General features: G+C 33.7%; 2 protein-coding genes across 8 annotated transcripts in view; both read left to right on the top strand.

The window, feature by feature from the left end:
• Window positions 1-2071, top strand: part of Slik (Sterile20-like kinase) — a 35441-nt gene extending 33370 nt beyond the window's left edge. For 4 of the 7 annotated variants that reach the window (XM_066282960.1, XM_066282959.1, XM_066282961.1 and 1 more), the window contains one exon: window positions 289-425. Coding sequence is in view for 2 of the 7 variants with exons in the window: in XM_066282964.1 (XP_066139061.1) it covers window positions 289-459 (171 nt within the window). In the remaining 5 variants the exon portion in view is untranslated. Of the gene's footprint in view, window positions 1-288 lie in introns of all 7 variants that reach the window. The other 3 variants (XM_066282964.1, XM_066282962.1, XM_066282958.1) reach the window with 2 other exon arrangements.
• Window positions 2072-4998: 2927 nt separating this feature from the next.
• Window positions 4999-24001, top strand: Cad86C (Cadherin 86C). Its single transcript, XM_066282956.1, has 23 exons — window positions 4999-5332; window positions 9043-9129; window positions 9203-9393; window positions 9445-9655; window positions 9796-9980; window positions 11363-11520; window positions 11573-11676; window positions 13432-13587; window positions 13667-14053; window positions 14110-14224; window positions 14280-14715; window positions 16817-17013; window positions 17067-17389; window positions 17445-17625; window positions 17687-17806; window positions 17861-17989; window positions 22092-22243; window positions 22311-22520; window positions 22569-22746; window positions 22816-22986; window positions 23034-23315; window positions 23371-23598; window positions 23686-24001. The coding sequence occupies exons 1-23, from the start codon at window positions 5302-5304 to the stop codon at window positions 23846-23848; spliced, it is 4395 nt and encodes a 1464-aa protein (XP_066139053.1). The 5' UTR covers window positions 4999-5301; the 3' UTR covers window positions 23849-24001.
• Window positions 24002-25819: the final 1818 nt, after the last annotated feature.

The following is a 25819-nucleotide window of genomic DNA, read 5'->3' as shown; positions in this document are numbered from 1 at the left end:
ATTAAAATTGAAAAATACTGATGATAACGTCATTACAAAATTTCCCAATAAACTGAACAGCCCATACTCACCCCGGCATTTTGTGGCAATTTTGACTGATTATTGAGCATTTTACACTTCTTTTTGATTATTATTAGTACATCTTTCAACACTATATGTATTTCAGTCCTTCAATCAAAATCGCCAACATTTTAGTTTTTGTGTTGACATATCCATATTTTTGTTATTGTACTCCTCAGAAACTCTTTTTTTTTAAGCAGAATAAGTACATTTTTCGCACTTTTTCAGAAATTAGAAGAAACCTTCGCCCAACAGCTGGAGGAACAGGAAAGGGTCTACGGCCCCATGAATACACCCTTAGTATTACCGTCAGACTTAACTGATTTAAACGCGGATTCGTGTAGTCGACTCGGTTTTAGTTTGACTAGGAGCAGTCTCAGTTCTGTCTCCGAGGGTTAGCGAACTTTAAACCCTGTTTATATTGTACATTATGTTGCTTAATATAATTTAGAGTTTCTCCGTGCTGGCCAAACAAAAACAGTGCCCGAGAAATCTTAGGATTTGTCTTAAGAATTGTTGTCTTTTGGTCTGGAAAGACCGACACTTTGTTCTTAGATTATACCTATAATCGAGATTTTAATTCCGTACGAAGTCTTTGTGTTGGGGTTAAAACTTCATTTATGATATGTTAAGAATAAAAAGCTGCGGTCAGTGTTAACTAACTTCAACTAGCTTTCTTGGTCGCTTGTGTCTGAAATACCTAAATATTCTGCATTTATTACTCTTTAATATATCAGAGGATATATATTGGTGTTGACGTTTCAGAAGTTTTTTTCCCCCATTTTTTCATTGGAACTCTATTTTTAAATACTTAGTTCAAATAGGGTGTAAATTTGTCAACGGCACCAATTTGTTCAAATAGAGTTTAATTTATTATAACAGCTCACCTCAGTACGTTCTGAGAGCCACTGTGAAAATCTATAATTTTTTGAAGGTTGGTTTGAGTATCACTGTACCTTTTCATTATTTTACGTCAAAGTTACAGCGACACATTAACATCCGACGTAAATAGTTATAGAATTCAGGCATAAGTTGTCTTGTTTTTCGATATTCTATTACTCTTAAAAATTTAAACATTATTTTGGAAGATTATGCTAAAATCTTTAATGTTATTCATCCAAATATTTTGATATTTTTGCAAAATTTTCTTAAAAGAACTTGATTTTTACGGCACTTAATAATAATCATTATACCCCATATTTATTTCTTTAAACGTAATCTTTTGCTAGTCTTCAAAGACTTTAACTAAAATCATCCTTAATTCGTATGCATATCCATATAGAGGGTGAACAAATTTCGTGTTTTATATAGGGAATTTCCATAACCGTAAGAGGTATAGTATAACAACAAGATTACTCTTGAATTCTTTTGGAGACAAGTATAGTGGAGTAATTGAAAATTTTGGTTCGTTTTTTGTTTTTGAAGTACAAGCAAAATTTTGAGTTGGGCTATTTTTGGCCAATCCTCGTTATTTAGTTATTACGTTAGATATATAACTATAATTGCTCCATTATTAAAACATTTCTTTTTACGCGAAAAGGTATATTGAATATGACCAAAATTGGATATTTTTTTGTACCTTGAAAATTAAAAACGATCGACGATTTATGATTACTCCATTAGGCTTATGTTATAAAAAGATATCGACAGTACTGTATTCGTATTTCCTATATAAATTTGTATAAAGAAATTTGACCACCCTATACTTGAAAGCGTTTTTGACTTAAGTTTTTCTAGAACGAGTATAATACGTTTGTAAGTGTAAATAGCAAACTCAACAAGTAATAAGATAATTCTGAATTACAAAACCTTGTAGAGTGGTTCAAAAGCAACTAATTAAGTCTAGGGGACAGTGTGATATACATATACAGAGTGTTTTATTCTTGTAAGTTCTTTTATATCAGAAGAGATATCACGGTGTCCTGTATCATATGGAATGTACAGTTAATGTATTATTTTATTTTTATGTTAATATTATTATTGAAATAAAATTGCATAAAATAATGTTCAAGTTTGGCGTTTTATTCTAATATTTTCCTCTATAGAGATTGAGAAAACACAGATAACTCAGATTGGGTTATTTTATGTGCATCATGTTCAAAATCTTGAGATATTCAAAATTTAACAATAAATAAATATACAGTATGTCCCATTTAAAGCTATGGTTGAAGATTACTCAAAAACGGTAGGTTGTATGAAAAAGTTTCAAATAAAAGTTTTCCGGTAAAGAGGGGGCATGTCATGAAGATAGTGACTTTTAGCCAAAACGTCATTTCAAGGTCAAATTTTATTTCAAACCCCGTATTTTTTTTACAGATCCTTATAGACCTTTAAAAAAATGAATATCTTTTATTTGAATCATTTTTCTATTAGACGTTGTTGGAAATTATGTGTTAAGTCTAGTGTAATTAATGGATAATTTAACGATATATTGCTCGCCCCAACGCTACGCCCATGTGGCCTACCTGCTGTATTGCTGTTCTCAGTGCTGACTTGGGTTTGTCTATATGGCTTTGTGATTGGCAATATTGCTTGGAATTTTCCGCCAGTAGTTTTCAACCGTCCCCAGCTGAGAGCGTGAGCAATAAATCGCGGTACCACTTAGGCATAGGGATAAATGTATCAGCGTCAGCACTTGAGTTTAGATCAAGAAATTTCGGGAACCGATATTGATTCACTACTCAACACCGGTTCCCATCACACGCCTTGCCGCGACCTGTTCCGTGTTAAAGGGGTGTTATATCATTCCACGGTATTAAGTATTTCGGGTCAAACAAAATCAATAAACAAGTTACCGAGTACTTCACGAGTTGTACTGTCAAATCACGAAAGGATACCGTAAAACAATTTACGAGGGTGTTTATTCGCGCCGAATACGGAACGAACCCCCCTAGCCCGAACATTATGAGTATATTTAGTGGAAATTGGGATTAACAAACCAAGGATGTTCTAACCGACTTTATTTAGAAACGGTACAAACACTACTGCTGAACGAGCATCGTGAAATATTTCTTGTAATATTTCTCTTTTTTATATACACGTGAATCAGTTTGGTACGTACAAAATATGAGTCAACCATGCCGAAATTATTATTTATCTGTTACTATTTAGATTTTAGTTTTCGATATATGTAGATTTGTAATTTAACAAATCCAACAGCCGTTGTGCTGCAGAGTTATCCTTGATTTTTGTTCATTTTTTGAGGTAGTTGAAATTATTGCATTTTTTTTCTATAAAAGTTTTGGAATGTATATTCTGTTTAAAACTCATCACAATCCTTCTATCTATTAAAAAGTTTTTTTTTTAATTTATTTGGCAAATTAATTTAAAATCCTGATTTGAGAAATTTATGGAAGCAAATGTTCAAGAGAATTGTTTGCGCAACATCTCCTCGTTTATCAATTGACACCCATTTCCAATGATCCTTTTCATTTCGTCTGCAGTTGTTGGTACTTCTACATAAACTTTGTCCTTTAAAAAACCCCAGTGGAAAATATCTGATGAAGTCACATCAGGCGACCTAGGAGGTTAGTGCACTAGATGGCCTCGTCCAATTAATCTATCTGAATATATTTCATCCAGAACCTCTCGAGACATTCTAGAAAAATGGACTGGACAACCATCATGCTGATACCACATCACCCGTCTAATCGCAAGTGGAACGTTTTCTAACGATTCCGAAGATTATTTTGCAACAAATTGCGATATATTTCTCTATTCAAGTTTGGTCTTTCCTTCAATGAAGAAATGTCTAATTAAGTATTTCCCTATAATACCGCATCATACATTACCTGACCATGGTCTTTGATGTTTAACTTCTCTAAGCCAGTGTGGGGTAACTCCTTCATTCGCAAATCTTTCAGCTTAAAGTTCTCCTGCCCGACTAACATTTCTTCTAAACTTTCCATAAATAAAAATCATTTCAAAGTTTTCCTGCAAAGTGTACCGATCCATTTCAATTAAAAATTTTTAAATTAAAATAATTATTTTTGAATAGTTTCACAGAAAACGATTAAATTTATTGTCGAAAAAAGAATATCGATTTCCTGTAGGCCTTGTTATCAGGTAGGCTCTAACAAGAGAAAGTTTAAGAAAATGTGTTTTTTTTATTAGATAGAATAATTGTTATAAGTTTTAAACAGAATATGCATTGCAAAACTTTTTTAGAAAAAAATGCAATAAATTCGACTATCTTAAAAATTGGGCAAAAATCAAGGTTAAACGCAGCAAAATGTCTAATAAAAAAACAAGTTCAAATAAAAGATATGAACTTTTTGAAAGTCCACAAGGATCTGTAAAAAATACGGGATTGCGATTTGAAAAAAAAAGTTGCTCTTGAAAGGACGTTTTTGCTAAAAGTCACTATCTTCATGACATGCCCCCTCTTTACTGGACAATTTTTATTTGAAACTTTTTTCGTACAATGCACAGTTTTTGACTAATCTTCAATCACAGCTTTAAATGGAACACCCTCTATATGACTATGCCTCAAAAACTAACCAGTAAATTTTAAATTGCATTCCTCCATTAAACATAGTTTTAAAATATTTTTAATTTGAGCTGTTTCAGGACCAATATCTTAATTTTTTTTAAATTAGTTTTTTGCAATACCGGCAACGTAAACTACATTTAGAGTAGTGTTAGTAGTTTACATAGGAGTAGGCTACGTAATTTATAGGAGTAGGGGGTACAATTTAAAGCCGCCCTGTATAATTGATGCAGAAGGAATATATCCATTAATTTTCATAAAAAAAAACACCGCTGAGGACGCTTTTCAATTTTCTTACATCTTTGCATGCGGCTTAATTCGTCATCCACCATAAAAAAATGAAAATTTGTTCTAATATGCAAATCAGAACAAACTCACAACATTGTTCCACTTTCTCTGTAAGAATCGATCTTCAAACTGTGTATAAATTGTGTCTTTGGGTTTCTTAGCGACCAGACTGACCATATCTGACCACTCGGGCCCTTCACGCGGACTTACCCCTGCAGCAGGAACACGCGACCACAGGGGCGGCTTATCGACAGGGTTCATCGCGGTTTTTCGACTCCTCAGTGTTTACTTTGAAGGGGAAAATTCGAGGCTTTGGGAGATTTTTAATTGTGATTTTTCGTCAATTTGTGTGTATTTATTAGTTAATTTATTTATTTATTTCGCGCGATTAAAGTGATGGCCGGATGATGACAAATATTTTTATTTATTAGGATTTATAATGGTTTGATAAGGAAATAAAAGACATGATGGCGAAGCTACAACGAGGGGCATTTCGTAAGATTTTTACTAATTTGGTTGTACCGTTATAATTTACCATGTACAAGGTGTCGCATTATAAACGTGTCTGTGCGCCATTATATTTTGTGTTGTACAAATTATATTGGTGTGCAAAAAACCGTCCACACCAAGTTACTATTCCCTTAAATGTATATTATCTAATTTAAAAAAACTTGAATAATTTCTTGTATATTTTTGATATGTGGGTTCATGGGTTGCTCCTTAATACTTTTCTTTAAAATGTTTATTTATTTTATAAAAAATATGTTTAAGGTAAAAAAAAATTGATTTGTAACTCTCTTTCAGTACATCGTGCATATTTACAATTAAGTTAGTTTAAAATTTTAGATAAAATCCTATCTTTTCTAATCAAAACATTTCGTCAGAAATCAAAAAGAAAAAGATATTTCAGAGACATGCTGTACTACTTCCAGAATCGTAAACCCCTAAAATTGATATTATATATATATATATATATATATATATATAGCTAATTCCCTTTTGCCTTTAATATCAAATTTATTATTAGTGCAGTAGTGTGTATGTATATTCTTTTCATTATACTGATAGATTGTTTTAAAGGCGTATATACTGTGAAGTGATATATATACACTGTGTGCTACGTACATGCTAACAATCAAAATTAAAAACCCTTTCAAATGAGTGGCGATTTCGCGTATAGCACTGCTTCAGATTTTAGAGTTGAATGTACCTCTGCAAAGGGCGTTATTTTGGTGAATTTACATTTAATGTGTTCCTCTCGAAAACTAAATCGACGCGTTGTGGCAATTTCTAATATTTTTATTGTAGTTTAAAATAACCGGGGTGCAAAGTTTTCAATGGTACTCCCGTATATATAAATTTTATTTAATTTTGGTTTATATATGCATAATGGTGCCCCAGTACATTTTTCTTCTTTGACATGGGAGTATTTGAATGAATTGTGTGAGAACAAATGGATAGGATAGGGTGGACTACAGTCATAGTCCCCAGGTCCTCTGAGTTAAATAACTTAGAAGTTTTTCTACGGAAGCATCTAAAATCTTTAATGTACACAACACTAGTGAATACCGTTGTAAGTTACGAAACTGAATATTAAATGCATTTAAAACCGTAAAAATTCTTTGAGGGTATTCGAAAGAGTACGGGCATTAGTGAGAAGGGCGAAGGCATGTGTGAGGGTTAGAGGAAGTTACGTCAAGAACTATTGTAACGTAGTTTCCTTCTTAAGGTTATTATTATTATTGTTTAAGATCGTCTTGACTTCAATTTTTAATAGGTAATTCCAAATATATTTTCAAAATTCTTAAAAATTGAAGATTAACTATAGTAAATTTGGCGAATTACAGAAAATCATTTTTTTTTCTCAATAACCGCTGCACATACGAAAAAAACTACATGGGACCAAAAAGCTTCTTAAAAAAAAGGTCTTCTGTATTTTAGAATCTATCAACTGGCAGGGCAAAAATTTTAAGGAGAGCAAACAAGGCATGGCCTACGAAAAAATATCACCCTGTTAATTATCAAAACCATTTGACGTGCCTAATAATGTAAGTTCTATAGTGTAAACTATATTTCAAATTTAATCTAAATATCTCAAAACGTTCAGAAGCTATAAAGAAAAACCAAAACATTTTTGAAATTCCAATAGCTTGTAGATAGCTAACGTAGCGTTTGCGAACCTATATTTAAATAAACTTAGTCACGAAATGTGCTAAAAAAGCCCCTTTCCATATGTACATAATACTTAGAAATACCCTCTGTTGTGAAATGATTGTAGCCCATCTTTTCCTCTATCTTCTGCTGATTACAAATGTGTCGTCCATTATTATGGCATTTAGAGTCTCGTCATTAATTTTGTAAGGTTCATCTTTGAAGAGGAAACTTCCAGTTTGAAATTTGGCAAACCCTCCTTGAACAGTCCTAACATCTACTATTGTTTCTCGTAAAATGCTGAGCAAATTTTTCATAGCCACAATTGCGTTAGGGCCATTGTGAAATTCGTAGAGTATGGAATGTGGCAGATGAGTTCTATCCATGTTTAAGCGTTCAAATCTCAAAAACTATCGAGTACAATTTGAAGAATACGTGATCTTAGAGAAACCACTAAAGACAGTATACATCCAAATTAGCAACGCGATCCTAAAGGTTGTTTAATAAAGTTTATTGCTCATCGGAAATTACCTTACAGAAATCATGCAACAACCTTATAATTCACTAACTACTTATTTCTTATACGCGTTTTAGATATAGAGAGCATTGTAATATTGAATTAAACAGTGTAATCAACGATGTAAGCAGTTTCTTTCGATGTTCAGGAAGCATCAAATTCTCTAAACAAGCTGGGGTATTCTATCGTGCGACTCTAAATTCTCCCCTCTGTTAATTTTTTTAACAAACTATTATTTAAACAAAATTAAAAACCTGCATTAAATGGAACAAAAAATATCCCTTCACATTTGTTTATTTGTTTTAGTGTTGTTTACGTCACGGGTAATACAAAATGACTGATGTTTTTTAATCGAAACATGGGTCAAGTAACATTTCAAATTGAAGGTCCTTTAAAACTACATCATGTAATGTATTGAGTTTGAAAATGTACCGATTAACATTTGAGAAAAACAGATATAAATTTTGTAAAAATTGCATTACAAACTCAATTAAATAGTGCGTAGACCATAAAAAAAACTTGTTGTTGATGGAAAATTGGTTCGTTTTCAATTATGTGCTCACAAACAATTTTTCATTTAAAAAAAGTATAAAAAAAGATAAATAAATATAACCAAAGACTGTTTATGACTACAAAATCGATAACAAACCTATTTATTTTGAGGTAGCACTTGACCTATTTTGAGCTACTGGTGGCATAAGCAGAATTTAAAAGAAAAAAACAAATAAACATCAAAAGATAGTATTTTTTGTCCTATTTAATGTAGCTTTTTATTATTTTTTTAATAATAATTTGTTAAGAAGTTAACTGAGGGAACAACTTAGAGCCTCTTGGTAGACTCAAATTGTTTAATCGAGGAGTAAAGATTGCCAGGATGCTAAGATTTCTTTATAGGAAGGCACAAGTACATGACTGGAATTTTTTCGATTAATTTATGAAATTGTTTCCATAAAATATGCCCATTGCAAACCCTTCGGCGGTTCTCCATGCCACATATTTCTGACAGAATATACAAACTTAGGGAAAATACCCAGACAAACGGGAAGAAGTGTGGGCGGTACCTCATTCCCTCAAAAAGAAACTTTCATTTTTAATAGATCAAATATCAGATCGACTTCAAGCTCCACGAATCACGCAATGTTCTCTATAATAACGACCCAGGAAAAATTAATTAGTTGCGTTTTAACGTCTTGTTCTACTTCAATTATGCATTGGGGTTACCGCCTTAAATGTGCGGTCCTCAGGGTCAGATATTGAGGGTAATTCGAGTTTCTTGAACTCTGAATCCCCCTGAAACTGATTAATGATAAATAATAAAATTTTATCCACCGGCCACATGGTAGAATTACAGTCATGGAAGTATGTTATTGTGTAAGTTTTCAAAGTGAAGCATTGTAAATTGGCAATTATAAGTTCCAAGGTTACGTCAACTTTCAAGCCGCAACTAATTTACAAAACTCCAAATGAAGCTCAAAAGTTCCCCTTGCACGTGATTATAGTTATCCCCCCGAAAACTGACAATTGTTAATTCCCTTAGTCAAGGAAACATGCGATCCGTCTCCGAGTTTTCAGTCTGCAATGAGTCTCCTGGTAGTGGTGTGCTGTTGTTGTGGTCCTATTACAGGTAGGTACGTTATTTCTCGATTATCTACAAATTTTTACAATCTTGTTGAAATCTTAACTTTGGAGAATTATAGTTTCAGCCATATTAGTTTTCGATTCCACTGCCTTGCTCAACGAAGTCCTGATACCTGCTGATGCGGCTGTAGGATCGGTGATTTACAGACTGAGGTCTTCAGACAGCTCTTTTGACTACCCGCTGCTTTTCGATATCCAAGATACGGCTGTTGTGGCTGTAGAGGCTTTGAATTGCACTAGATTCAATTCGGTGTGTTCTCTTAAAATTCTTGAAACTATCGTGATGATTGCTTAATTATAGGTGTGCCAAGCGAATTTAATTCTAAAGAAGAAATTGGAGCCTGGAAGATTTTATGACTTCAGGGTAGAAGTGCGAAATCAAAGGGGACAAAGAGCCGTGATTAATTGCTCATTTCAGGCTACAAATGCCACCACTCCGATAGAGAAGATTTTTCCTGGAGCTCCAACATTGCTCACGGTGTCTGAAAATGCCGGGAAAAACACAGACTTAGGCAAGTATTCTGAGTTATCGATCGAATAATTGTTTCTTGGAATAATTAACGATAATATTGTATCAATGGAGGAAAGTAAACATTTCCTCCAAGCACTATTTTATTCATGTTGTGATTAACTTAATAAAAAAATGATCCAGGAACCGTCATTGCCAAAGGAAATCCTCATAGAATGAAAGCAGTCATATTAGAGCTTTATGGCACTGTCCAGTTTGGTATTCACCAGAAGCTGATTTCTGAGAAAGACGCTGAAGGAACTATAGTTTTATTAAACCGTCTGGACTATGAGACAAAAACCGTCCATCATTTAACGATTTTAGCGAACGTATGCAGATAAATTTACGAAAGACAAGGTGTCCCGAAAATATCCGTCAAAAATGTTATCATGAAATTATTTGGGTCAATACATTAAGATTTAGTTCAAAAATTATTTCAAAAAGTGGCTCGTGTAAACGCTACTGACGGTCAAAATTCTTTAAAATAAACTTGTTTTTTGTCATATCTTGGGAACGCTTCAATAGATTTCAATTAAACCCATTGTTCACTTATTCATTGGCACAGGGATTATTCCCACGCTACATTCATGTTTATTTGTAATGTGCAAGTGATAACTTCTTAGCCACCTCCATAGAAAAATAAAAAAGAGCTTTTTACTGGATAGCTGCATCGTATTGATTTTTTCTCTAATGATATATTAGCTCTTTCTTCAACTTTTCTATCTCTTGGAAGTTTCTTGTACAGTTAATGTTACACGCTAAAAACAATGTTTTTTTTCTAATACAGAACACTAGTTTCCCATCACCTGGATAATCATTGACATTTGTCGATGTGAACACGAATATCACTTATTGAAATTGTCATAAAAGACTACCAAATTTTTTAAAGTTTCTTTTTGATTCAATAATTGCGCTTTCTAATGAAGAAACGGGCGATATGGTTAAAATTGTGGGGTTCGCCATTAATTTAAATTATTTTTTATTATTATTTTTATGAGTTCAGCGTTCGCTGCGGATCAGGATACCTGATCGGTCATTGTACTGAAACCAAACAAATGTCAAAGTATCTTCACAAAAGCCCATAATTTTTACCATACCGGTCAGTTCTTCATTAGAAAACGCCATTATGAATCTGAAAAGAAACATAAAAAAATGTTGAATCATTTTTATGGCATTTTCCATAAGTGACACCAGCGTTCACATCGCCAAGTATCCATAATTATCGAGCAAATTGGTGTTCTGTATGAGAAAAGAAAATAATTTGTTTTCGCTTAAAATGTCAACCGTACGAGAAATTTTAAAGAGATCGAAAAGTTGAAGAAAAGGTTAATGTATCATCAGAAAAAAAAACCAATACGATGCAGCTAACCAGTGAAAAGTTCTGAGCATTTTTGTGCGAAGACGACAAAGAACTTACTACACATTACACAAAACATTGCACATTGAGAATAGACATGAATATTACACGAATACAATTCTTGTACTAATGAATAAATGCACAATGGATTTTATTGAAATTCGTGGAACATTTTCCAGACAAAGCAAAAAACATGTTTTTGTTTTTAAGTATGTCGACCGTCAATTGCGTCGAAAAGCGAAATAATTTTAAACCAAATCTTAATGCATTAACCCAAATAATTTCATGATACCATTTTTGATATGCATTTTCGGAACACCTTATATTTATAATTTCCAATAGTGAATTCTGCAGGATCCCTGGACTAATATGGCAGAAGATACCAGAAATATCGCCGGTTGGCCTTTATTGGTTGCAGTAATCGATGAACAAGATACTCCCCCGATTTTTACTATTGCTCCGCCTACTACAACTCTGAGCCCCACTTTGAGCCCTGGTGATACAATTTTGAAGTAAATTTCCACATTAAAAGCATTTGATACAGGCTCATTAATATTTCTGCAGGGTTCATGCGGAAGATGGAGACAGAGGACAGCCAAGACCAATCAGATATTCCTTGAATTCAGCAGATCCTGCCAGTTCTTTCTTCCATATTAACGAAAAAACAGGTTAGTTGTGCACCTTTCTTGGCCAATTTTTACGTTAATATTTCAACTTTAATCGTGGAATATTCTAGTCACATTAAACACTCCTGATGTGAAAGAAGATCGCGTGTTCCAAACTTTTCCGCTTGAAATTAAAAATGGAAAGTTATGCGTGCCTCCATTTCTGCAGAGAGTTATTACCGCTGTTTGTAGCTAATTTGGCGTTAGTAAATCCCTTTGTAACACGGATATGGTTTAATGGCCATCATTGGCTGATATTCTAATGTAAAGTGACAAACGGCTTTAATGTATTCAAATTAATTATAATAAAGGTCAGATCTGGGAGTGGACTAATTCAGGTCTCGATCGGTGTTCTTTATAGTCTTACGCCTACAGACTAACTCGTCCATTAAATCGGAAATTTTACCGACCTGGCCTCGATTGCCGAGTGTTTCGTGCCAGATAAGGCATATTCAGCTTCCGGTGTTAGAAAATTTCCAAATGCATATTTATTTAAGTGGAAATTATTCTCGTTTTTCAAGGAAAATGTTCCGTTGCGAAGGTTTCTAGGGAATTAAAATAAACCTTGAATTCTCCATTTCTTACTAGTAATAATAGGAGTTTATACGATTTCTGAAAATGTTTGTCTTTAGAAAGCTGGTCCCCATGAGGCTTCTGAATTGACAAAAGGAGGTATCTTGAAGGGAGCTCATTGGTTTTTGCAAACATCATTTTTAGTATAAAAATTCATATCAGAGTTATTTATTAACGGTTAAATTTAACTTTTTTCTATTCATTCGTTTTGTGGTTTTTAGCCAACATCTCCTTAAAAAATTAATCGGTAAATCGGGATGAAACACCTCCATCTAATTTTCTTATTTTTGATATTAGTAAAAAGGTTCAAACATAGACCCCGTTTCCTTTGAGGAGTACAACTTAAAAATGACCTCATTGCAGCATCCCACATGATGCGTCTCCCCTCATATGACATTAACTTCTTTATTATAAATAAAATCCCCCATTTTTTTCTAATTTTTGGATTTCTCTTTATAAATTTTAAGGTGAGTATATGTAAAGTATTTTATCTTAAAAATTTTGCACTTTCGAGTTATTTCGGAAAATTGCAAAGCTACGATAGCTGCAAAATCCCACGGGAGTCGGTGTTGTTCCCTAACCGTTACGAAATTCAAAATCGATGTTTTGTGACTAAGGAGTTTGAGAAAAAATTTTCCACAACTATTGAAATACGCCTCTGTTTGTTATAGTTATGGTTAAAAAATATATAAAAAGATGAATAAGAAAACTAAAGACTGTTTATGAGAACAAAATTGTAAAAAAGCCAATTTCCTATCAAAAACAAGTGTTTTTATTGTTTACATACTATTAACTGAGTTTGTTCGTATTGCATTTTTTTAGCAAATTTATATTTGTTTTTCTCAAAAACTAATCAATAGATTTTGAATCCCAAAACAACATTGAATGTAGTTTTGAAACACCTTTAATTTGAGGTTTCACTCAATCCACGTTTCAATTTGAAAAAATCGGCCATTTTGTGCTACTGGTGACGTAGGCCACATTTAAAAATTAAGCAAATGTTAAAAAATAATATTTTTGGTCACATTTAATGTTGCTTTTGAATAAAAAATGATAATTTGTTAAAAAGTAAACGTGGGGAGAATTTAGAGCCACATGGTACATCGTTTTGTCCTGAACTCTAATAATTTTTCTTTGCCTCAATCAAGTAATATAATACATTTTGTTCTTTACTATTTATTCTAGGAGACTTGCTTCTTGCTCTTCCGGTTCCTCAAATCGTTTCTTTTCCAAATCAAGGACAGCCCATACTTGTTAAGGTTACAGCAGAGGAAGTTAGACAAAATCCTCAAGAACCACCATCACAATCGACTACTGTACAACTTGCTTTAATACCTCCAGGTACTATTCATACCTTATTTCACCAAACGCTATGAAACTTATCTTACAATAATTTGACCCTCAAACTTTACTTCTTGAGGTATAACTTTGGGATCACCAACATTCGGCTCAATCGAATACCATGCCCTTCTCGACGAAAATTCTCCAGCAGGAACAATGTTAGATCTTCCTCAGGCCGAAATTTCCACTGAACCTGGAGATGTTATCACTCTGGAACTGAATAAAAATAACGGAACTTTTGAGGTGTCTCCCAGCGTAGTTGAGGGATTTTCCAAGTTTAGGATTGCAGTCCATGATAATCGTCTTCTAGATTATGAGGCGAGGCGCTATGTGGAGTGTTATATCGTCGCCAAGGAGTTAGGAAAGGGGAACTATAGCGCTAGAGCTAAGCTGACGGTGGTTCTTAGAGATATGAATGACAATCCTCCACAGTTTGTTAAAAGTGAATTTACAGGGAGCGTTCCAGGTACAATTTTCAATTTTGTGTCATTTTCACGTAAAATTTTCTCGTATTGGTTACAGAACATGCTATTGTGGGCACTACAGTACTGATTGTCGAAGCTGCGGATATAGATAGAGAGCCTGGAAGTAAGATCCGATACGTCGATTTACTAGGCCCTGGCAGCGACCTTTTTACGTAGGTTTTGATATGGTCAAAACCCACAGTTCATTTATAATTTTCCGTATAACAGACTAGAACCTGATACAGGCTTAATAACCGTGGCAAACTCCGCAAATCTAGATGCGGAAACTTATCCAAAAATCGTCCTTGAAGTGCGTGCTGCAGATGAGAATGGAGAAGGCCTCAGTGCAACGTCTAAAGTCACCATTACGCTTCTGGATATCAACGACAATATTCCGCAGTTTGAAAAAGACGTTTATGAATTTATATTGAACACTGATAGAAGAAGTTTTACGACTCAAGCATTTGTCAAAGCTCTCGATGGGGATTTATCACCCCCAAATAACGAGGTTAGGTACCAGCTTCTGACTCCAAACGAAGATTTGTTTCTCGACGAGAGAACTGGGGAAATATTGGTGAAGAAGTCGTGGGAACCGGACGAGTTAGTTACACTGAAAGTGAAGGCATATGATGAGGGGGTGCCCAGATTATCTAGCGACGCAGAGGTAAGTTTGTATAGGGTGTCTCAAACTCGACGGTCTTATATTTATTTTATAGAAACGGAAAGCGATGTGAAAAATTTTACTTATGGGTCTTTAATCGAGTTGGACGACCTCCATTTCGACTAAAAAAGTTAATTTCTAAAATGTCGAAGGAACGAGTTATGATATCATCAATGATATTTTTCGCAAAAACATATCCAAATTTTGACAAAATCACGTTGATTCTATTTTTCCACACAGTGTTGATTAAAAATAAATTTTCTTGTGTGTTATTATTTAAAAATTATAACCAAAAACGCCTTTGGATTTATCGCAAAAATACTTAATTTTACAAGAACTAAAGAAACAACAATAAATAAATTTTTACAAAAATAAATAATAAAAAGTAACAAAACAAACATTTTATTATTTGTTTTTGTTAAAATTTATTTATTGTTGTTTTTTTAAATGTGTTTTGCAGAAGGTGCGAGACATATTGAAAATATATTAAATTAAATTTAATGTTTGTTTTGTTACTTTATATTTAATTTAACATATTTTCAGATATGTCTCGTATCTGCTGCAAAACACATTTGAAGTCTTCGTCTAACTTCTATCTTACTAGCTATTATTAGTTGCATTTCATTGCAAGCAGTACTTATTTTCTCCTTTCAGCGTTCCAAATTTTTTAAAGGACTTTTATAAATTTTATTTCTAAAAAATCCTTACATGAAAAAGTCATGGGATTTTCCTGACCACTTCACAAGCCCGTTAATGTCAATCCAGTTTTGTCCAAATATGTTATTTAGGTATTGCTGCACAATATGAGGTCTAATAAACTAGACAGAGAGATAAGTCAAGGCTAGATTGATATTTTTGAACATGCAGTGCGTTATTTGACTACGTGATCAAACCTCAAGAAGTGATTCTTTGAGTGATTCGAACGAAAAGTTTAAATAAACATAAGCCCGGTAATATTTTGTTTTCAAGATACAGAGATTCAAACTTTTTTAAATAATTTTTCCGTAAAATCTTATTAATCCTTTAGCCGATTTTGTTGAAATTTGATAGTGTCATTTAAGGTTTTTATTCTTATTTATGCACCATTGCCTTTTTAAAAACTTTAAAAATGTTTTCGCATTATGCACAGTCATGACCACCCAGGCCACCGGATTTACATCCGTTAGACTTTTTCATTTGGAGATATGTAAAATCCTTCGTTTATAGAACTCCGGTTAACACTAAATAACAATGAATCCAACGGTACGAAATTCATTTAGTTATGTAAGAAATATCCAGAAATATTTCAACATGTTCGTCAATCGATGTTAAGACGAGCTAATGCTTGCATTAAAATTGAAGGAAGACATATTTAACAACTTTTTCTGAAGTTGTTTAAATGTTTTTTCACTAATAAAAATGCATACCATTTGTTTAAGTGTAGTTTTAATAGACGATTTTTCTTGTTTCTTTCTTCTTAAATTCTCGGCGATATCTTTGAGCAAGTCACTAGCAAAAGGAAACAAACTATTTCTAGCTTGAAAGATTCCTTTGTACTACACTGAAAACTGTAACCAAATTTCATCGTCATATTCGTTTACGTCTGAATATTATTTATGAGCTTCTCTTTAATACGTAATGATTTTTGTAAAAAAATTGTTACCTTGTATTATATAATAAAATATTAGAGGACCTATAAACTTTTCACCTCATAAACGCTCAAAAAATCACCCCCCTGAAGTTTGGCCACGTACTTAAATAACACCCTCTATTTTTAAAATAATTCCTAAGACGTTTTAATCTATAATTTTTAAACGATAACACATACGAAAAATTCTTTTAACAAAAGTTTTATGGAAAAATAGAATAAATATGATTTCGTCAGAATTTGGATAACTTTCTGTGAAAAATATCATTGATGAAGTCATAACTCGTTACTCTAACATTTCGAAAATGAACTTCTTCATATCGAAATTGAGGTCATGCATGTTGTCTATTGAATACCTATAGTTAAAATTTTTCATATCACTTTCGGCTTCTATAATATAGGTATATGAGCGTCGAGTTTGAGACATCCTATACACCATGGTTTCAAATTGTTATTTTTGGTATCTCGCATTGACAGGTAAGAATTTACCCTCCTGAACCGAAATCTCGAAAAATGATCTTCATAGTCCCAGGCAAATATCCGGATAAATCCACCATCGAAAGAACCCTTAGCGCTGTTACTGGTGGTAGCGTTGTTGTAGATGAAATCAGACCCTACACCGGTTTCGAACCAGAAGCCGCGTATGTCACTAGGGACCTATCTCTATCGAATAAGTGAGCATTGCCACCAATGGCATAATCACATAACTCATTTCATATCATGATAGGAGTGTGGTGATAGCCACCATTCACTATACCAAAGACTCCGTGGTGGACCTTAAAACAATTCAACGAATCTTGGATGATAACCCTCCACAAGTAAACTGGCAACCAAACCAAAATTCTATTACTCAGGAAAAAGAGTTGACCACCATTAAACAAAGCTCAAGTAGTGACCTTTATTGGATTCTGATTTTGCTGATTGCTCTAGCAATACTCACTGCAATAATTCTCATTCTATGTTGCATCTGTAGGCCTTGTCCTCTGTACATTCCTCCAAAGAGGAAGAAAGTTAGGAGCGCTGATATGGTCGAGAGGTTGTTTATTAAAGGTATAACGTTAAAGTAGCTTTAGTTAAAGTTCATGAAACAATGTAGTGTTATTAGGGTCAGGACATGGGCGGGAGACCAAGTCCGTGCAAGTAGCTGAGTGGTTTGGCAGAAAGGAAGCTTGGAGTTCTGAGAAAGTGGCAGTTCCTGTGATGGTGGATGCTGAGACTGATTCACTAAGGAGACACGAGATGGAAAGGGGCTCTGAGAGAGGTGGAATCCGCCAATCTCGTATGCGGTCAGACCTATTTATTTTCTGCTCAATGAATTACTAACGTCAAAGTTATTTTCTTTGACAGGCATCAGCATTTGCTCCAACAAAGTCAAAGCATGCAGCAACTGAATAACCAGCAAGATCATGCAAGAGAACAACTGTATTTCCGGGAAGGAAATGCCGATATTTTGCGACTAGTAACCAGGTAAATAACGAATTAAAAATTATTTAGATATTTTCCACCGGCTTGAATGTGTAGATCAGGAACTGAAGCGCAGAGAAATGGGACAGTGTTTGTCGATCAGAATCAGCAACATTTTCTTGTCGATAATGGAAAGGACATTTTAATGAGGCGCTACATTGATCAACAGCAAGCGGAAGCCGCAAGGTAGGATATAAGTTTACACGTTATGTTTGTAATTGATATACATGGTGTCTCTGAAATGACTATATAACGCTTAACCCAAAATTCTTTAACCAAAAATAAGGACATCTAGGCCAATTTCCATAAAATCTTTACTATAGGAGCAGAGTGACGTCACAAATGAGAATGAATTGTTGCCAACCGACAAATATAGTTCTATCTTTGTGTGTTGTAATGCGATTTGCGCATCTAATTACGCCGTTTTGGGGCCAACCTGATACGGCAATAACGCATATTTTTGGAAATTTTTTATATTAAATGTTCAAAATTTGTTTCTGTACTGTTGGTTTTAGTATTCCGATGTAGTCTTAGTGAAGTTATGAGTTTTTCCTTCCCGCAAATTTTTATTAAAAATGTCTTATGTGAGGTTATTAGACATTCAGAGGAGAATTATTGCTTTTTCGGGGCAGGACATATCTCAAAGCGAATTGCACTAATGATCGGGGTTACGAAAGGGGTTGTTTCAAAGACTTATTCGAGATTTCTGAAGTTGGGAATCCTAAAAAATAGACGTAGGAGAAGGCGTAGAAAAATCGCCACAATAGATCAGAACCAGTTTTCAATTCAAATAACAAAACGAAATCCCACGACATCTCATCCCGTGGTTCAATGACAACTTTTCAAACTACAGATCTCAGCATTTCGGTCGAAATTGTTAGGAAAGACCTGGAATTTAAGGCCTTTTCAGCAGAAGTCAGCTAAAGGTTGCTACCCTATCAGTGTAAAATAAAGTTGATCGTTAAAATTGGTGCGTGGAGCACCAAAACTAAATAGTTGAAGCCTGGTCAAATATATTGTTTTCAAATGAAACCAGAATTGGCCTACAATTAGACGACCGGTAGATTCGTGTTTTAAGAGGTTGTGGGAGACAGGATAAGGTTCGAGCACTCGGTTTCTTTCTAAATATAAGGAAGAAACTGTAATGTTTTGGGGTGACGCTATGATTGGTCAAAAAACTCTTTTAATTCCCATTAGACAAACACTAGCAGGTCCATGGTATGTGGATCCAGTACTGCAACTCGTACTAAGGCTCTGAAGAGGTACTTTTGACGATTTTCTTTTATTCATACACTTCCACATACCAGATAGTAGAAAGTTTTTAGAAGTGGAAGATGTGACAGTTTTAAATTAGCCTTTCTGTTTATCGGATATTAATCGCATTGGGCGCTTGTGGGATAAGATTAAAAATAGAATTAGAGTACATCGAAATAACCTTGGCTCCTCTGAACAATTAATACAAACAGTTTTAGAATGGAGAAATTTTTCCCATTAGTAATTTAATAGAGAGCCTCGTCGAATTCGTTCTTGTATTATCGTTAGAGAAGACGATAATGATTATTAAATGTAAAAAAACCTTTTTTTTCTTAAATTTTGATTTACCTTACATTTTATTTTCGGAGAACTTCACATTTTTCAATTTTTTTATTTAGTTTAGAGTTTATTTCGATTTTTTTCTAAAATGAAACGTTTTGAATAAACTGCTTTTTATGTTGAAATAATTTTATTTAAGTATAATACTTTTAATTTTTTTTCTTGCAATTACTGACTGATGACATAAATTTAGTCGTGTTTATACAGGGTATTTCCTAAATAATATGCAAAAATTTTGGGGGCAATTCTCTGAGTAATTTTAAGAATTTTCTGTCCTTTGACGATTTTAGGAAAAATGCTTTGTTCCCTAGATACAAGGCCATAAATGGCGATCTCCAGACTTCTCACCGATTAAATATATGTGGGATATTGTAGGTAGAAGGTTGCGTAATTTACCCCATTCCCCACACACCCCATCGGCGCTATGTCACTCTATCCAGTTAGCATGAAATGAGATCCCCAAGAGGATATCAATCACTTCATTAAATCCATGTCTATATGTGAACGGAAATGTATAAAACACCGCAAAGAACCGACAAATTATTAATTTTTTTTTGATTTTTAACAATTAATTTTGTTCAAATTTTTTAATGAAGTATTTGTTTAACGTAAGAAATACACATACTAAAAATTATTTAAATAAAACCATTTTTACGGGGTGTTCTCTTTTCTATGTCACGCAGTAGATATGAAGACATGTTCTGTATTACGATACAAATTATACTCATACTCAACCACTGTATTCATTCGAGTAAAGTGGAATTGCGACCTAACCAGCCAATTTTCATAAAAAAATAAAGAGCTTGCTTGACACAGGAAATTTTTAAATTATTTGAAACGTATATTCTCAGCAAAACAATTAAAATTTGCGTTTGAAAAAAAAATACAGTAAATAATTGCAATATGCGCAAGATAAACAATATACTTCTCAAGTTTTCAGGTTATAAAATTTTATGGGAACCACCGAACATATAGGTATTATGTATTAGTGCTTTCTACAATATATCCTTGAACTTTCATTACTTAAATTGCGTATCTTAATTATGCTGATGGATGATGGTGATGGTGATAGTATTCGACAATATTTATATGTACTCAATCGAGTAGGGCAAGCGATAATGGGCTAATATCGTTTTTTCGATATAATTGCTAAATATTTTTATCGGTTTTCACTTATGCTCAATTAAGAGTTACTACCTATATTGATGTATTTTGACGTAAGTGGACTCTTTTTTTAAAGAGTTGAAATATTAAAAATGGCACGTGGTACTTAAATAAACGTTTATATTTTTGTTATCTCTGTTCAGATAACTTTAATTTATTCTTTGCCACTAGCCCACTTTACTTTGAAACTTTTTCTTTTTTTTGTAACGTTTTCGCCAGACATATAGTTTGTTTTACAAAAAAATTATTTATGAGACCTTGCAATTATTGCATCATTACTGTGACACAATATTAAAAAAGTCCCACACGATGCCCCAAATACAAAATAATTTTTTGAAAAAAATTTGAATATTCAAGAAAAAGGACAACATTTTGGACATTTGTTATAAAAATTTTGCAAGAGAACAACTACGAGAACTTTAATGTTCGAAACCGTCCGTTGTGTGCTTTGAAGCTGAGTATTGAGAAATCAGACGCGTAGAACAAATTTTTCTAAAACAAGTTAAGGTTTTCATGAACAAAAGCACATGAAACTTTATTTTCAAGAACCGTGGATGTACACTTATGGTTTCCCATAAATGGAAGATTTAGAATTAATTTAACAAAGACAAGAGAATGTCTCTTGAAAAATATATCTGAGCGCGCTAATGGTTCACTCGAGGATCTTTCCATCTGGGGATTGAAAAATGTCTAACTGATCCATTTGAAATCCCTTTAATTGTATGCCACTGATTGCGCTTTAATAATATGAGCTCAGAACTTAATTCTTTCATCACACCTTGCGGCTCTAAATTGACCTCCCCTCCTTTTTTACTTAGAGCAAATTATTATTTAAACAAAATTCAAAACCGCATTAAATAAGACAAAAAATATTATTTTTGAGGGTTTGTCTATTTTTTTAAATGTTGCTTACGTCACCAATAGCACAAAATGTCGGATTATCTTTAAATTGAAACATGGGTTAAATGACATTTTAAATGAAAGGAATTCAATGATGTATCGCGATTCAAAATGTATCAATTAGTTTTTGAGAAAAAAACAGATATAAATTTGATAAAAAATGCAATACAAACTCAGTTAAATAGTACGTAAAAAATAAAAAAACTTTATGTGTTGATAGGAAATTGGTTCATTTTCGGTTTTGTGCTCACCAGCAGTTTTTGGTTATTTTTATTTATCCTTTGATAATTCTTTTTAACCAAAGATTGTGAACACGAAATCGAAAACAAACGAATTCCCCATCAAGAAACACATTTTTTCATTGGTTATGTATTGCTAGTGACATAAGCAACATTGAAAAAATCAACATTAACAGTATTTTTACTGTTGAATGTTAAACAAATTCTAATTTGTAAAAAAGCGGGGGAAGGGGGCGTTTATAATTTACAGCAGCAATATATAATATACGTATTACAACATGAATAATCTCGTTGGTAATGCCTGAGTCACATTTTGCTTTATAAAAACTTTTTTTTAATGTTTGTGGTATCTGCCGCATCAAAATAAATTTTATTCCATTAAATTTTTCAAGGACCCAAGTTCTCCTCCCTAATGCGGTGAACAAACTCCAAAGCGAACAAGAATTTCTGGAAGCCTCATTAAGACAACAGAACGCTCTGTTACGTCAATTAATCCTGGAAAAAGAAAGAGATTTACGTTTAGAAACTCAATCACTACCTGCAGGTAAAAATTATATCTGTATTCAATGCCTTAAACCTTCTGCAACCTTAAATTTGAATTGCGTAAATAGGGGCATGCATTATGTCAATAGGCACTCAAACGGACCAAGACATGAGCACCCAGACCGAACCTCAGTACCTTAGACCTCCTCGTAGACGAGTACAGTCTGATTGGGAGATGAGCGATGATGGTTCTGATGAGGAAATCGCTATTATCAAAGCTAGAGCCAAGAGGAGGCATAGAGTTATGAAACCTAGGAAAATTCGGACTCCTATTCTGGGTTGGTACTTTTTTGTTATTTTTCTAAAAAAGTAAGTTATTTTTGTAGAGGAAAGTGAGGTGGAGATTCTGGAAAAGTACGAGAAACCTTTCAAGCAAAGCATCAGTGTGGATAAAGGGAGCGATGCTCCTCCTAAAATAAAACAAACCCGAACCAGTCAACTGAGGCAGAAACGGGCTAACAGTGACGTTAGAGTTGCAAAACACTCGAAATCCAGAGTCTCAAAGTTAGTTTAAATTATCCATTTAAATACCCACAAAGTTTAATTTTTCACAAAGTTTTAAATATCATCTAGATCAGCTTTAAAACGGGAAGTTTTAAAGGAAATATCTGCGTCGTTAAATCAAAGCGAGGAGAGCGACAGCTATTACGAAAATGATCGTAGATTTTCTGATCAGTACTCAGATGATAGTCTTGAAGACATCAGTCCTCAGTCAGAGAAAACCACGGATTCTGGGAAACATAAGTGAGAAAGCAATATAAAAATTTTATGGTTTTAATGCCATCTTATAGGCGCCGATCTCAATCCTCAGAAGTGACAAAATCCCGTCGATCTGAATCATTAGATCAAGGAAAAAGGAAGACATCTTCTAATAGGAGTTCGTTGAGGAGACTTAGTACTGACTCCAATGAGGTGAAGCAGCAGCGTTATAGATCAGAATCTGATCTCAGAGCTCTCAGGGACCGAAAACCTGCTGTCACAGCTCAGAAAAGTCAAAGCCATGCAGATCTGAGCAGTGGCAGGGAAAAGAATGATAAAAAATCAAAGAAACCTGCAGCGAAAAGAACTTCACGGTACTTGTATGAGCATTAGATATGTGTCTAATCTAATTTATCTTTCGTTATTTAGATATATGGAATGGTACAATAAAAAAAAGCAAAGCAGCGAAAGCCAGGAGCAAGCCTCTACTCGCAGGAAATCAGACGCATCGTTGAATGTAGAAAAAGTCGGAAAAAATACAGTAAACACGAGGCTTTGTAAGGAAACTGTTGCCAGCTCTAGTAAAAAAGTAGACAACACTGGGAAAAAACAAACAACAGGACCAGACCATCCTCTGCTGCAGCATTCAGAATACAGGTATCAGTGTGTTCAGAAACTGAATATTTTAGTATTATAATTGCGTCCAGCGTTGTGGTGATTTTATGTTCTAATTTTATGTCTCAGATACGAGATTCAGTATCCCAAAAAGCGACCAGAAGAAGACGCTGATAGTGGAATAGTCCTTACCAAACCGGAAATGGCGCAGAAGAAGAGCATTTTCACTATTGCGTATAATGATATGCACACTCAACAACTGCGGCCTGATAGTTCTGCAAATACGCCTTAATGAGTGTATTAACAGGTATTTTTGAAGCAAACAGAAGTTTGAGAAAAAAATACATGTAACTTTTTGAAAATTTGTATCTAAAAATTGTTGAACTAAATCTTATTAATTTATTTTGAATTTGGAGGAGAGACACAATAAATTAATATAAATTAATATATATTGTAACTAATCAAATTTGACTATTTTGGGCCCAAGTTCGAATTTGAACCAGGCTCTTTCGTCTCCATCATAGCTTTAATTTTTTCAGGAAGATAATAGTGTAGAATCTGTATCTTATCAGAGCTGGAGTTGATAACTAATCTTTATCAGCGTGAAAAGAACTTTTTTGTGCTTCAAAGGTTCAAAGGCACAAGAAGGCTTAATAATAATTGTGATGAAGAAAGTTCTTGCATGATGATTCAAGTTCCTGACACATTATTATCGGCAAAAAAATTATAAAATTAATTTTATTAAAAAGCAGTGAGAATTGGATATATTTCAAAGGAAAAAATATCAAAGTAAAGAAATTTTGCGGCTGTCAGTTTTGTTTTTAAATTGGCATTTACCATAGAAATAGCTTCAAAAGTTTTGCATCACCTTAGTTTTTGGATATTTTATCATGCGGTGCAAGTATCAATTATTTATTTATTTATGAATTTTGGTTAAAATCAATGAGCTTGAACCATAATTAATATACAATGAGATTTGAAACCATAAAAACAATTTCTAAAGATAAAACATGAAAATTTTTATTAAACATTTTTAAAGCAAAAAAGAAATTGTTGATGAGCATTTTCACCCTTGGCAACAATTCAAGCTTCAAGACGTCATTGCGTGAATTGAACAAAGTTAACTATATGGTGTTAAAAAATATGTTTTTATTGCTTGGCCGCAACAATAACAAACTCCTGAATGATTCTTGGAAGATTCCTTCGAGAATTCACAGTTCTGGAAAACATGTCCTAAGCGTGTTCTATAGGGTTCATGTCAAGGGAAAAAGCAGTCCAATCTAAATGATTGGTACCTCCATTTTTTAGTAAGACATTTATTGTCATAGTACGATCAGGATTGGCATTGCCTTTCATGAAGCCAAATGTGTTATCAACATTGAATGTGTTACCACTTTCAACACCCCCTCGCGATAGTCTTTAGAGGGATCCAGAATGTCGCTAATGTATTCATTGTCCGTTATTAACTTTTGAACATTGACACTTCTGGAAGCACAGGCAGATTGAGCAGCTCTTGTTCGTTTTCTTTAAACTCGAATTCCGTGGTTGCCAGACAAGTTCTAGTGTCATCAAAGAAAAGAACTAAATTCTAAAATCTTTCAGGTAAGAGTATGTGATTTTATGTCCAATGCAGTCAACAAAGTCTGTGCTGGTATTGTCGCCGATGAGCTCTTATTGGTAGACGACATTGCACATCAAATTGAAAGATTCGTCTTCTTAGCGTTGAACAAGAAATAGCAACTCCAAGTTCATATCTAACCCCTCTTCGTACTTTTGCCATAGTAGGATTTCGCCGAATTGTCAAGTGCATATAGCGATTCTATCTTTCCGCCTACGGCCACTTTTGGGTCTATCTTCCATAGAGTTAGTCTCTAAATGGCGATTCCATATGCGGAAAACGTAGCTTTGAGACACGCATATTGGCTCAGCTACAAACCTCTGCGAATGCTCATCGTCCCCTAAAGCCGCTGTTCTTGAATGATCAATTTGTGGTATCACTTGGCGATTCATCGTTTTCCTTCGAACCCTAAAATGGTAATAGCCCATACCATTAAAATAAACATCGAATGTTTTATTTAAGAAAAAATATGTAAAAAGTTGTTTATCGATACAAAAAGGGAATCGTTGTTAATGATAAATCTTAAATATTATGATAACAAAAGTTTTTGTGGCAAATTATATTAAAACAGAAAAATTAGCTATGCAAAACTTTTGAAGCTAAGTTTATATCCAATACAGGGCAAAATAGTGTGATCAGATTTGC

The sequence above is a fragment of the Euwallacea fornicatus genome, chromosome 6, assembly GCF_040115645.1.
Source record: "Euwallacea fornicatus isolate EFF26 chromosome 6, ASM4011564v1, whole genome shotgun sequence".
Classification (NCBI taxonomy): domain Eukaryota; kingdom Metazoa; phylum Arthropoda; class Insecta; order Coleoptera; family Curculionidae; genus Euwallacea; species Euwallacea fornicatus.
The sequence above is the reverse complement of the archived record's forward strand: the minus strand, read 5'-3'. Positions and strand labels throughout refer to the sequence as shown.